The sequence below is a fragment of the Sminthopsis crassicaudata genome, chromosome 2 (genome assembly GCF_048593235.1).
Source record: "Sminthopsis crassicaudata isolate SCR6 chromosome 2, ASM4859323v1, whole genome shotgun sequence".
NCBI classification, from domain to species: domain Eukaryota; kingdom Metazoa; phylum Chordata; class Mammalia; order Dasyuromorphia; family Dasyuridae; genus Sminthopsis; species Sminthopsis crassicaudata.
The window spans coordinates 327843259-327857432 of NC_133618.1; the positions used below are offsets into that span (position 1 = coordinate 327843259).

Below are 14174 nucleotides of genomic sequence, written 5' to 3' on the forward strand. Positions count from 1 at the left end.
GGAATAGATAAAAAGGTCTATAAATGTTAATTAATCCTTAAGAGCAGGAAAAATAAAAGGACATGAAATTAAAACTATAAGTAGGCATATTTTCCCTCAGGGTTATAGTAGATAAGTAGTTGATGGTGGTACAAGTGAGAGAGGGTAGGCAGCAGAGGGCAGTTGGAATGCGGTGGGTACAGTGGTGCGTGGAGTTCAAATAGTTTGGTTCTCAGACCAAGGGGAAAGATAGGATAGGAGAGGGGCATGATAGAGATGGGACAATGGAAGTCTTAAGGTACAGGTGAGATATGGGAACAGGTCATTATGGAGAAGAATTCCTAGATAGACATGAACTCTCTGGAAATCCAATCCTGATTATGACTGAAATTCCAATCAAATTTTTTTCTTGCTTTTGAGAAATTATGATGAAAACTTTGATGAAGGAGTGAGATATTATAAAATAATTGCCATTTATATGTTTTAAGCTTAGCAAAGCACTTTGTATCTCTAACAGAGTATATGAATTATGTCCCTTATGTGTAACATATTTTTAGCATTCATGACTCAATATGTAGTTTACATGAAGTCATCGCCCTTTTACTTGCTAGTGCCTCATTTTCTTTATTTATTCTTATAATGTGGAATAGTTACAGTAAATAGTGAAGTTTTGAATGTTGTGGATAAGTTCGCTTACTTACTAGTATACTTACTAGGGATATCCATATTGATAATGTAATTGATAGCATTGTCAGAGTTACCTCAGTGTTTGGGAGGCACTGAAGGAAAGTATGGGAAAGGAGAGGTATTAGACTAACTATACTAAAGGTCTACAGAGTCATTGTGCTGACCTCATTGTATGCTTGTGAAATCTGGACAGTATACCAGTGCCATGCCAGGAAACTGAATCACTTCCATTTGAATTGTCTTAGGAAAAATCTGAATATCACTTGGCAGGATAACAGACATTGAGGTCCTTTCTCAAACTAAACTGCCAAGCAGTCTAACTCTACTGCAGAAAGCCACGTTTTGAATGCCAAATGTATGCTTGTCAAAAAGACTATTTTATGAAGAACTCACATGGGACAAAGGTTCTCAATGTGGTCAGAAAAAGCAATATAAAGATATTCTTAAGGTCTCTCTTAAGAACTTTAGAATTGATTGTATGACATGGTTGGCCTAGGACCACCCAGCATGATGTGCCCTCCTCAGAGAAAGTGCTGTGCTCTATGAGCAAAGAATCAAAATAACTCAGAAGAAACATGAAATGCACAAAGTTAGAGAAGCTATTCCAAATATTCATAGGAACTATTTGTGTCTGACCTGTGGCAGAGTAGACTGAGGTCATAGAGGTCATACAGGTCTGATGAGACACAGTCAGATACACGGTAACTTGAATCTAACATAGTGATTTCATTTTAATCTTCAAAAGTGAAGGACAACAACCACAATTCATTCTTATTCTTAGCTTTGAAAGTAGTAAAATTATATACTGATATTTCCTTATAAGTAAATAAAATGACCATAACTTTCTATTAATTAATTAATTAGCTCTGAGATCTCAACCTCTTTATTAAATATTATTTATTAAATGATTTAGAGAAATAAAGTTTTTCTTTTTTCCTTTTTTTATTATAGCCTTTTATTTACAAGATTATATGCATGGGTAATTTTTCAGCATTGACAATTGCAAAACCTTTTGTTCCAATTTTTCTCCTCCTTCTCCCCACCCCTCCCCCAGATGGCAGGTAGACCAATATATGTTAAATATGTTAAAGTATATGTTAAATACAATATATGTATACATGTCCATACAGAGAAATAACTTTTTTCTATAATGTTATGTTTATCTATTACTCAACTTTAGTCCCTCTAATCTCCTTAAATAAACATGAGATTTGCTGATTATACAATTTATTAGTGTATCAAACAATAAAACAAAATAAATAATTGTTGGGCAACTATGATAGAGATGACAACCATCCTTAGTCACCTCTAGAGATCACTCTGGAGATAGTCCTACTATTCAGGTCCATTGTGATAGTAAATGAATTTTCTTTTAAAGAAAGCCATTCATTTTTTTTCTTTGTAAGATAAAAGTTGACCTCAGTTGTCTTAGGAAATGTTTCTTCTGACTTTTGCTCCTTAATGGATAGCTCACTCAGTTTCTTAATTCTCTGTCTCTGTCTGTTTCTCCATCTCTCTCCTTGTGTGTGTATCTCTCTGTTTTTCTTTCTCATGTCTCTTCCCAGCATTCCCAATTATACTGGTAGTCTGTCAAATTTCCATTTCCTCTTTTTAATTTAATATCTTATTTTCTTACAATTACATGTAAAAATAATTTTTTAACCTTCATGTTAAAATTTTTTTGAGTTTCAAATTCTCTCCTTCCCTCTTTTCCCTTTCTTCACATGGAAGGTTTACTGGCTAGATTTCTTTCTTAAGGAACTTGTCTTAAACCAAAATGAATCTGATTTTCATTGTCCAACCAATAGGTCCTAGACAAAGTCCCATTTGGTCATTGTTTGGGTCTTGATTTACTCACTTTGAATGTAAATAGCAGTAATTTCTGCTTTGTCTAGACACTCCAAAGGTCTTCCTCTCCCAAATTTATTTATTTAAATGTATTTTTTTGGGCTAGAAGAAAAAGAAAGATTCTTTGCCTCCATTTCTTCCTAATAATAATCACTAAATGGTTACAACTTCAGTTTTACCTGTTGAAGACCTTAGCTTAAAAAGACCAAGATCTCCCACTGCATCCAAGGCCATCTCCAGACGTCTTGATTTATATCTTGCCACTGGCCCCAGATGACTCTGGAGGGGAAAGTGAAGAAGGTGATCATACACAGCCCTCCCTCACTTAAATTCAATTCATTTGCATATCATGACATCACTTCCCTGATATCATGGTTCTCTGAGAATGAAGGACAAATAATAGTTTTAGTTTTTCTTCACAATCAAGTACAACAACTTCTTCAAACATTTCTTAATTTATGGTTAGCTCTTCAATTTCCAATTCTTTGGACCACAACATAGCTGCTATTTTTTTTGCATATATATGTTTTTCTTTTTCTTTGATTTCTTTGGGATACAGACCTAATAGTGGTATTGCTGGGTTAAAGAGTAAGTATGATATTTAGCCTTTTCGACTAAATTACTCTACAGAATGGTTGAATCAGTATAAACTGCTCCATCTGTCTTTTAGAATCCCATTTTTCTCACACCTCCTCCAACGTTTGTCATTTTTCTTTTCTGTCACATTAGGCAATTGGTAGATGTGGGATTGTAGCTCAGAATTGTTTTAGTTTGCATTTCTCTGATCAATAGTGCTTTAGAACATTTTTAAATATGAATATGGATAGCTTTTATTACTTTCTCTAAAAACTGCCTTTGATCACTTGTCAATTGAGGAATGGCTTTTTTCTATAAATTCTATTTGATTAATGCCATCTTTATCAGATAAACTTGTGATATATTTATTTTTACAGTTATGATTACTACACATTCCCTCCATCCTACTTCCTCTTCTTTTATCCTAGTCTTTCTCTTTTTTCACTCTGCCCATTCTAAAATATGGTTTGCTTCTGACTTTTATCTCCCTCAATATATCCTTCCTTTATCCCCTTCCCCTCCTACTTTCCTGTATGATAAGATAGATGTCTATACTCAACTGAAGGTGCATATTATTTTCTCTTTGGGCCAATTCTGATGAAAGTAAGGTGAATGTGCTCTCTCCTACATCCACCATCTTCCCATAGAGTGTAAAAGTTCTATTCCATTTTGCCTCTCTCTTTCTTTCCCCTTCTTCTAGTGCTTTCCTCTTTCTCATCCTTTGGTTGTTTTTAAAAAATATATACATCCTATCATATTCAACTCACATCCATGCTCTCTATGCATACTCCTTCTAATTTTCCTAATAATGAGAAGGTGTTTAAGAGTTACAAATATAATTTCCCCATATATGAATATAAACCATTTGATCTTATTGAATCCTTCCTGATTTTTCTTTTCTGTTTATCTTTTTATGCTTTTATTGAGTTTTATATTTGAAAGGCATATATATTTTCTATTCAGTTCTGATCTTTTTTATCAGGAGGGCTTGAAAGTTCTCTATTTCATTGGATATCCATTCCTGCCCCTGCCTCTCCCTTGAAGGATTGTACTCAATTGTTCTTAACTGTAATCTTAGCTATTTTGACTTCAGAATTTAATATTCCAAGCCCTCCTGTTCTTTAATATAGAAACTGCTAAATCTTGTGTTAATCCTAACTGTTACAGCTCTATGATATTTGAATTTTATTTTGGATGTTTGCAATATTTTCTCCTTGACATAGCAGTTTTGCTCTTTGGCTGTAACATTTCTGGGAGTTTTCTTTTTGGGATGTCTTTCAGATGGTGATTGGCAAATTCTTTAAATTTCTATTTTAATCCCCTACTTCTAGAATATCAGGACAATTTTCATTAATTGTTTGAAAGATGATGCCTAGGCCCTTTCTTTGATCAAGGCTTTTAGATCAACAATTCTTAAATTATCTCTCCTGGATCAATTTTCTAGGTCAATAGTTTTTCCAATCAGATGTTTTCTATTTTCTTCCATTTTTCATTCTCTTGACTTAGTTATTGTTTCTTGATGCCTCATAAAGTCATTAGTTAATAATATGTGTCTAATATGTGCACCATCATTGTTCTCCAATGAATTCCAGTGGCTCTCTGTTAACTCTAGGATCAAATATAAAATTCTCCTTTTAACTTTTAAAGTTTATCATAACTTGAACCTTTCCTATTCTTCCAGTCTTTTTACCTCCATCTTTATATTATATATAATATATATGGCATCCTTTCTATTCCCTGCAAAAGAATCCATCTCATCTTCCTATCTTTATACTGTCTCTGAAGCCTGATAATGTATTTCCTCTTTGTCTCTGATTTTTAGATTCCTTAATTTTATTCAAGAACCACTTTCTATAGGGAACCTGTTTTGATCAATCAAAATACTAATGCTTTCCCTCTTAAAAAATTTACTTGGTATCTGTTAATGAATGAGCAGATCATCTTTCCTAATAGAACATTACTTTTTTTTTTAAGGAAAAGGTTTACTTTATTTTTTCTTTCAATCCCAGGGATCTAGCAAAGTGTATGGCACATAAAAAGTCTTAATAAAGGTTTATTGATTCCTTGACTTACTTGTTTCTAAAGCAGTAGTTGAGCCCAGTTCTTCCTGAAACTCACATTAGAGCTCTGTTGGACAGAGCACAGAGCACATCTTTTGGACAAGATAAAATGTCTGTTTTATACATGGCTTTTAATTAGTCAAGCAATGTAATCAAGAATAGAAAAACTTGGTATTTGAACAGAGAATTGTGACAGTTTCCCAGTGGGAAGGCTCAACTTATCTTCTAAAGACTTTTCTCCAGTGTTTTTTTTATGCATATACATATGCATGTCATTTTTATTCAAACCAATCTCTATAGCAACCAGTTTTATCACTTGAAACTTACTCAGATAAATGTCCCTGAATAGAAACTCTTATGTGTTGATATGCTAAGAGAGAAAGGATATGGAAAGCTTTCCTCTCATTCTGCAAGAAACCTCAACTTTTATAGTAATATATTTTCAGACCTAAAATTAAAATAACTTATAAAATGTGGAGAAGAATTTGTGCTACATCAAGGAAGAAGGAAATGTCTGTAATTCATGGTGTGAAGGAGAATCTAAACAAACAAAATCTTTGTTAGTACATTAATATATATGTAGACTTTCATTTTTTGGGCTTAATTTGTAAATATGAAATTTGATACCTTTTTGATGGCTTTATTAGTGAGCAGAATCAATGCTAAGTTTTAGTGCCTGGGAGAAAGCTATTATCAGACACTAAGCTAACATTGGCTTACTTCATCAGTATAGAGAGAAAATGTACCTCATTCTGTAGTGTTAACACAGTTATTTTGTTGATCATGTTTATAATGGTGGGGTAGACATCAAGAAATGATTATGATATAAATAACAAAATGCATTGTTAATGTAGATATGTGGATGCCTACCTCTCTTTATATTTTTTTCTGCTATGAGTCTTCAGCAAGATTAAAGTCCTCAGAAGAAATGGAGACATTTGGCTTGATTAGATCAGTTCAAACTCAGGTTCAATTTCTCATACTTTGGATATGTCTTCAGAAAATCATGATGGAGTCTGTGACTTATGGAGAATCATATCTGATTTAATTCTATGTTAATACTTAAGCAAATAGGTCAGTCTCAATTGTATGGGATAGCTATGAACTTTGTAAGGACTTCATTGACTAATGAAAAATTATTTACTTGTTCCCATTCATATCTTGTAACAGGAGCCTGATGGACTCAATGCTCCTCATTACCCTCCCAGTGCCCGTGAACCTATCTCAAAGTGTGGGAACTTAGATGTCATCTTTGAATATAATCTTTTCAGCCAAAAGCTTTCAGTGACCATTATAAAAGCCCAGGACATTCCAGATAAAGATCGGAGTGGTGCTGATGCATGGCAAGTCCACATGGTCCTGCTTCCCAGAAAGAAGCAGAGGAGGAAAACAAGTGTTCAAAGAGGGCCCACCCCAATCTTCAAAGAGAAAGTATTCTTTAGTAGAGTGGAGCCTGAAGATTTGGGGGGCTATGCAGTCCGGTTCCGTCTATATGCTCTACTCAAGATGAATCGAGAAAAGATGATGGGAGAAAATTTGTTTCACCTTAGCCAGTTGTGCCAAAAAGAGAAAATGAAAGTGACTTTGGTTTTGGAGCCAAGAAGTAATATGAGTGTAAGTATCTATGGTGGTGTTAACCAATTCAAACTATTTTGCTAAAGAGATAAGGATTGCTAGCTATTGATTTAACATGATTAGGCAGACACATCATAATTCAAGGAACCCTTCTATCTAACTTTCTGTTGGGGCTTTGCATGGAATCATTTTATAAACTATTAATTATGCTTATGATATAGGGGATCTTTATTTTTACCTTCATATTAACTTGATAGATTTTTTAGTTTTTTCTTCATTTTAGGAAGTAAAAACAGTGACTGGAATAGAGTAGGATTGAAAAGGAAGACATCAGAATATAAGGAGAACAATATGGCCTTGAGATTCACTGATAATTTAATTTTTCAGTGGGGAAAAAATTCAAAGACAAGACTTTCAAAAACTTGAATGCAACATGTACACTTGAGGCAAGGTCATCAAGCTAGCAGTCTGGTACTCCAGGTGATGATGCACATCCTCTTGCTGTGGGCCTTATTCCTTTAAATAAAGTGTTTGTGTGTCCTCCTGATATTCTTTTCTTCCTATGACAGGTTTTCAAAACAGAGCCGCTTGGACTTTCAAATTGAAAAGTTAACTCCTGCAATGGATATTTGCATCTATGTATGAGATCCTCCATTTTTTTATGTTGGCTATTTGAAAATAGCTATTTAATCATTATCATTTTTCCTCTTTCCATGAGTTCTCAGAACAAAGAATAGAGCTAAGACCTTAAAGACCATATTCTTAGTTCTCTTAATGGGACAATAGAAATATATTGTTAATTGCTCATAATTATTGTAATTTCTGTTGCTGAAAAGGAGGGAGGAATGCATTTCATTAAATTTCTGTACCTTCAGGAATTGAGTAATTTGCATCTTAATATCCAACTTTTAAGTGTGAAAAATGGGTAGGCATTAAAGTAGAGAAATACTGGAAATGTTTTACATCATATTGTACAGTGCAGCCTATTACTATAATAATTCATTTTGTGATAGTAACAAAGTTATTATTACATCACCCAGGGAAAGGGCAGAAGTAGGGAGGAGAAGGTCTAAAATATAGAGAATGTTAGATTCATGAGTCAAGAAATATAAAGATAGAGTTTAAATCAGTTGAAATACAATAGAATCCCAAATCTAGTGTCTATTTGGGGACAGATATGGAAGAAAAATCTAGGAAATATGACCCTACTAATAGGAGTAGAAATATGATATGTATCTTTTTTCACCTTTCTTAAGTCTGGTATAAGCTATATGGAAAATAATGAAGAACAAAAACCACAGATAGAAGACTTGTACTTTCTCCTTTTGGAGAAATTGGTATTTTATTAATTATTAATCAGCACTGGAAGGAACATTATAGATCTGTTCCTACAAATTCCATCATTTTATATATGAGGAAAACAGATTTAGAGAGATCAGGGAGTATATAAGAAAGAGCAGGAGTATTTTTTTTCTTCTGAATTTACAGACTCTTTAATATACACAGTAGGTAGTAAATACTTATTGATTGAATAAATTAAAATTATACATTTGAATGAATTAATTTTAGCACTTAATAAATCATAACAGTATTTTACGCACTCCAATTCATCATCCGGATTCTCTATTTATTCAACCTCACTTTTCCTTCCCACAGTTTAGTATATCAGTATTTTTCCATTCTTTTAGTTCTAATGCTTTATTTTTCTATTTCATAAAGATCTTTTAAAATTTCTTTGCTTTATCCCTATATGGCATTTTAAACTGTATCTTGTATTCTATTAATATGATGGAGGAAGGGATCAGATTGGTGCTTTAATTAATATTGGGAACTTCCACCATAGACATTTTCTTTTACCAATGAATATTGACCCCTGCTTTATAACTTTTAGTCTTAAAGAGTTTATTGGGGCATTGAGAAGTTTAAAAACAAAAAAGAAAAGAAAAGAAAATTACCCACAGATACATGATATGTGTCAGACTTCAACTCATCACCATTTGATCACCATCTCTATTCACTGTATTACACTACTCCACAATTTGTTTTAGCCATTCCCTATTGTTGGATATTGAGGTTATTTTCTCCATTTTTTACAATGACATATAATAGCTTAAATTTTTATAGCATCATAGCATTTTAGAACTGGATTGGGCCTTGACTATAATCTAATTCAATTCTTTTGAGCAAACTGAGCCAAGTATAGGTGAATGATTTTTTCTAAGTTCACACAGGTAATAAGGCTTTGAGTCAAGGTCTTTTGACTCTAAATCTAGTGACTAGGAGAACTTAGACAAGTAAGTTTCCCTCTATGATTCTTAGTTTCCTCATCTGTAAAATAATAGATCTATGATAGCTACACTATACTTTGAAGCAGCTAGATGGCTCAGGGGATAGAACACTGGCCTTGAGTCAGGACTTGACTTAAATTTTGATCTCAATCACTTACTAACTAGGCATGTCCTATGCAAGAGGGAATAAACATTTATATAGAGTATGTGTTAGGCACTGCACTAGGTAAACACTTTACAAATATTATCTCATTTGATCTTCACAACAATCTGGGTCTCATAGCTAGTGTCTGGAGTGGGGTTTAAAGTCAGGTCTTCCTGATTCTGGGCCCAGCATATTATCCATTGTGTCATGTGGCTGCTTCCTAAGCCTGTATATACAAAGAGTTGCCTAACTGACTCAGTGAAGAAAGTTTCCACACTGGTAGTTCTCCATGTGAATTAAATAGAAGATCAGATTACCCCTCATTTTTCTATATCCAAAGATACAACAATGTATATAACCTCACATTGATTTATCTTTAAATGGGTGAGAATCTTTTTCAGATAATTGTAGAATTTCATTTTCATTTATTTTTGGGGGAAACAGGAAGAAGAGATATCCAGTAGAACTTACAACCTTCAAAAAAGTTAAAAAAAGAGAAATTCCATGTTTCATATGCTGTAATATATTCCAAAATCATGACTTCATGCATTGCTATATTCATTAAGAAACAATAGGGAACAGAAGCAGTGCTAGAGTAGATAAATCCTGTTGAAACATTCAAGTAGAAATTACTCTAAGGGGAATTTTGGTTTATATTAAATGTATTATTATCTGTGTGTATATATTCAAGATTTTGATTTACATGGGTAATAACATCCATGGCCTTTTGTTTTCAGAGAGAAAATATTGAACAGAGACAGATCTTTAAACAAATGTGTCTGGCTAATGATGCAGAGACATTAGCCTTGGTTCTGTCCTCCTGCCCCATTATTATTCACATAGGGTGCACAATTTGAAGTCTTTGGCAGCCATTGAAATCATGTCACAATTTCACCCAACATAATGTAAGCTGGATAGAAAAAGGAGTAGTGTGAAGTGTCCCAATGGTTTCTTTGTTGTTCTTTCCTGCCAGAGTGGAGAGTCTCAGCTCAGCCTGTCTGCAGTTTCTCACAGTGATAGTGCTTCATCCACACAGTCTTTGTCTCATGGAGGGGTGCCAGAGCTCTTGGTGGGATTGTCATATAATGCTACAACGGGACGATTATCTGTAGAAATTATCAAAGGCAGCCATTTCCGAAACCTTGCTATTAACAGACCTCCTGGTAAGTGAAATTCTGTTCTGCCAGCAAAAGTACTTACAGAGACTAGTTGAAACCACACCTGCCTCTGTCTTATTTCTATAATTTTTATACTAAAAATATTTTAATGAAATTTAGATTAGTTTTTCAATGTTTCCCTATTTAACTAAGTGGAAACTCTTTCAAAATCGAAAGATTCCCTAATACCCAATATGCTGAATCCTATTTTAATATTTATATATAAAAATATTTTTAAGAATAAAAAATGGCACCATATTCAGCAATATAGTTGAAATGTATGAATAAGGCCAAATAATTCAGGTACTATTTGGATCCTGGATTGGAAGCATTCTTGAAAATCTACCATTTAAAAATTCCCTCATTACTAGAAAAGGTACCACTAAATAATCAGTGTGATATAGTTGAACCTGTCCCCCTAAATAAAAAGCTGGGAATTAGGATAACTGAGTTTTAGTCTATTACTTACTCTTCTATGTCACCTGAAATAAATTTTTTATCCTTTCTCTAACTCAGTTTTCTCATTGTCAAGTTAGGAAGTTGAAATATGCCTTCCAAGTCCTATGATTCTATTCAATCCCTTATACATAGTGGTCTTTTCTACTCAGTTTTTTTGAAACCTTCTTGGTGGCTTATTCTAGCATTTAATACTATTTTAATTGTGTTAGTTTTACTTTATTAAAAGTAGCTTAATTCTTATTTGACTGCTAGTCCTTACTTGGACTGGCTCATGTTGGAAAACTCTTATTTAAAAAGATATAGCCAACCTTCAAGTAGGAAAATATCCAAACTCCCCTTCCAATTCAATAAAAAAAAACTCTCACCCATATTTGATAACTGCTAATATTTAAATGGTATTATAATAAGCATTTTACAATTATCATCTCATTTGAATCTTATAACAGTTTTGAGTGGTATGTCTCCATTTTACGTTTGAAGAAATTGAGGCAAATAGAGATTAAGTGTCTTGCCCAGCTGATAGATGAGTGATTGGGGCTGAATTTGAACTATGGTCTTCCTGATACTTCCTGATACTTTATCCATTGTATCATATCAGATTTCTTTCAGTTTCCATCACAGAACTCCATACTTCACAAAAGAAACTAGTGTTCAAACCTATCTTTACACATGCTTTTGTATTTGCTCCTTTCTTTAATTACCTTCCTGTGTTGAGTATTGATCAGAAGTCAACTATACCATACTTAAAATTTCTATTATCTCAACATATTTTTTGATCCATGGCCTGGAGATTGGCCAGCCAAGAAGTGGGAAGTCATTGCTTATGAAATGAGTAATGAAAGGAAATGGACATAAGTAACCCATTTTATCATCTGAATATGCAAGGAATAATACCACCTGACCAAAATCTACATTCAGATTTGGGCCTATGACTTGTTACTATTCAACTCTGCAGAAGACCACATTTTTATGTGATGGGGTTTATTTTAGTCTATCTTTATTAAGCCTATTGGTTTTTAGGTGGGAGTTTAAAATTATAGCCTTCAAAGTATATAGCAAGAGAAAACTTCTGAGAGCTGAATTACAATAATGCTCATGAAGCTCTCAGATAGCACTGAACATACATTTAACCATACTGGTATCCAAAGAAGGCAACATAGTTACTTTGGATATACATCATTGCTACATTTTTTGCTTCTTAATTGTGCAATAGTATTTATTTACTAGAGATAGTTTTGATTTTGAAGTGACATTTGGACATCTGATGACCAAACTTATATAATTCTGTGCAAAGCTGCTACCAGTCTTTTCCATAGACCTTCCCTCCTTCATTTTGCCTCATATATGAACCATTAAAAGACTTCTCCAAGTCATTCAGCTCATAAGTGATAAACAGGGTTTAAATCTAACTCCTTTGATTTCAGAAGTGGTTCTCTGTCTACTGCTGCTTTTTGCTGAGGGAAAGGGGAAAGAAGGTGGTTTTGTATTTTGCCTAATCTCTAAGCTTTATATTCATGACAATGAAGAGACCCAGTCTTCAAGGATAGTACTGAAGGAGCAAGAAAGAAATTACCTAACAGTTCTATAGACAAGAAAAAAACTTCATGACCAAACAAGGGATAGAGAGGTGTTCAGGAGATAAAATGGATAATTTAGATTATGTAAAAATTTAAAAAAAAGTTTTTGCAATGAACTCTTTAGTTTTAACATAACTGAAACATTGATTTTTAACAAAACCAATGCTGCTAAAATGAGAAAAAATTGGGGAAAAAAATCTTTATAGTAAATTTGTCTGATGGAGATCTCATTTGTAAAATATATAGGGAACTGAGTCAAATTTAAAAGAATAAGAACCATTTCCCAAATGATTATCAAAGGATATGTTGTTCAGTCATTTCTTAAGTGTCCAAATCTTTGTGACCTATTTGGGATTTTCTTACAAAGATTCTGGAATGGTTTGTCATTTTCTTCTCCAGGTTATTTTACAGATGAGTAAACTGAGGCAAATAGGGTTAAGTAACTTCCCCAGGGTCACATAGCTGGTACATATGATAGGCTAGATTTGAACTCAGCTCTTCTTAACCTTAGACTTGACACTTTAACAGGTGTACCACCTAACTGCCTCTTTAAAAGGATCTAAAGAGGCAGTTTTCAGAAAAATACATCAAACTTATTAATCATCATATGAAAATATGCTCTAAATCCCTAATAATTAGAGAAATGCAAATTAAAACAACTCTGAGGTACTATCTCATAAATGTGAAACTGGCTAGGATGACAAAAAAAGAAAAGTAACAAAAGATGGAGGAGATATGGGAAAACAGACACACTAATGCATTGTTGGTGGAGCTGTGATGTAGTCTAACCATTCTGGAAAGCAATTTGGAATTATGGTCAAAAGGCCATTGAACCTTGACACACAATATCACTAAAATAGGGCTTAACCCCATAGAAATCCAAGAAAGAGGAAAAGGACCCATATATACAAAATTTTCATAGCAACTCTTCTTCTTGTGTGACAAATGATTGGAAACTGAGTAGGTGTGCATCAATTGGGGAACAGCTGAGTAAACAGTGGCATATGAATGTAAATGAAATAGTATTTTGCTGTAGTAATGAAAAAGATAATTTCAGAAATATATGGGAAAACCCATATGACCTGATGCAAAGTGAGGTAAACAAAACAATAGTCTACATAGGAACAACAGTATTGTAAATATAATTGAAAGACTTTGTAGTTCTTATTGGCATAATTCCAGAGAAATTTTGATGGCACATGCTACCAATCTCCAGATAAGGGACTGATGGTTAATACCACCAATAGAAATCATCTATACATATTTTTATTAAATTTTGCTATTCTTTGTTTTCCACTGGTAGTACAAGTAGTTGGGACAGGGAAATAAATAAAAATAAAAAAATTAAAAGTCTTTGTGCTTTAAAATACATAAATTGAAAATACAAAAAAAGAAAGAAGAGAATTTTGTTGATTATTCAAAAATTTAAACATCCATTCTTCATTCTCTTAGGTTAATAAAATATGTTCTATTCAGAAAAAAGAGAAGTACCACTGATGAAGTTTCCATGGTTAGGCCATTGATATAAATTTAAACATTTTTATATACCCCTTTGATGGAAAAAAAAGAGTGACCAAAAAATGTGTCAGTTTAGTAGTTGCCTGAGCAGGGCTTCATGGGAGAATAGTAAGTTCCCTGACAAGTTAGGCAGCTATAAATTTCTAATCTAGACTCTCAATTGTGATGTGGTTCTAGTGATTCAGTATACCCCCTTGAATTTGAGTTGCTCCCTTGTTAAATGAACATAGCACTTCAGGGCTAAGGATGTTGGCATTCTCAGAAAACATTGATGGTTAATCTTCGACCAAGTTATCTTATGCCGG

General features: G+C 33.4%; 1 protein-coding gene across 4 annotated transcripts in view; it reads left to right on the forward strand.

Annotated features, from left to right (window-relative positions):
* Positions 1–14174, forward strand: part of SYT16 (synaptotagmin 16) — a 331817-nt gene that overhangs the window by 309604 nt on the left and 8039 nt on the right. For all 4 annotated transcript variants that reach the window (XM_074290314.1, XM_074290313.1, XM_074290311.1 and 1 more), the window contains 2 exons: positions 6321–6764; positions 10132–10321. In XM_074290314.1, coding sequence (XP_074146415.1) covers positions 6321–6764; positions 10132–10321 — 634 coding nt within the window. The remainder of the gene's footprint in view (positions 1–6320; positions 6765–10131; positions 10322–14174) is intronic.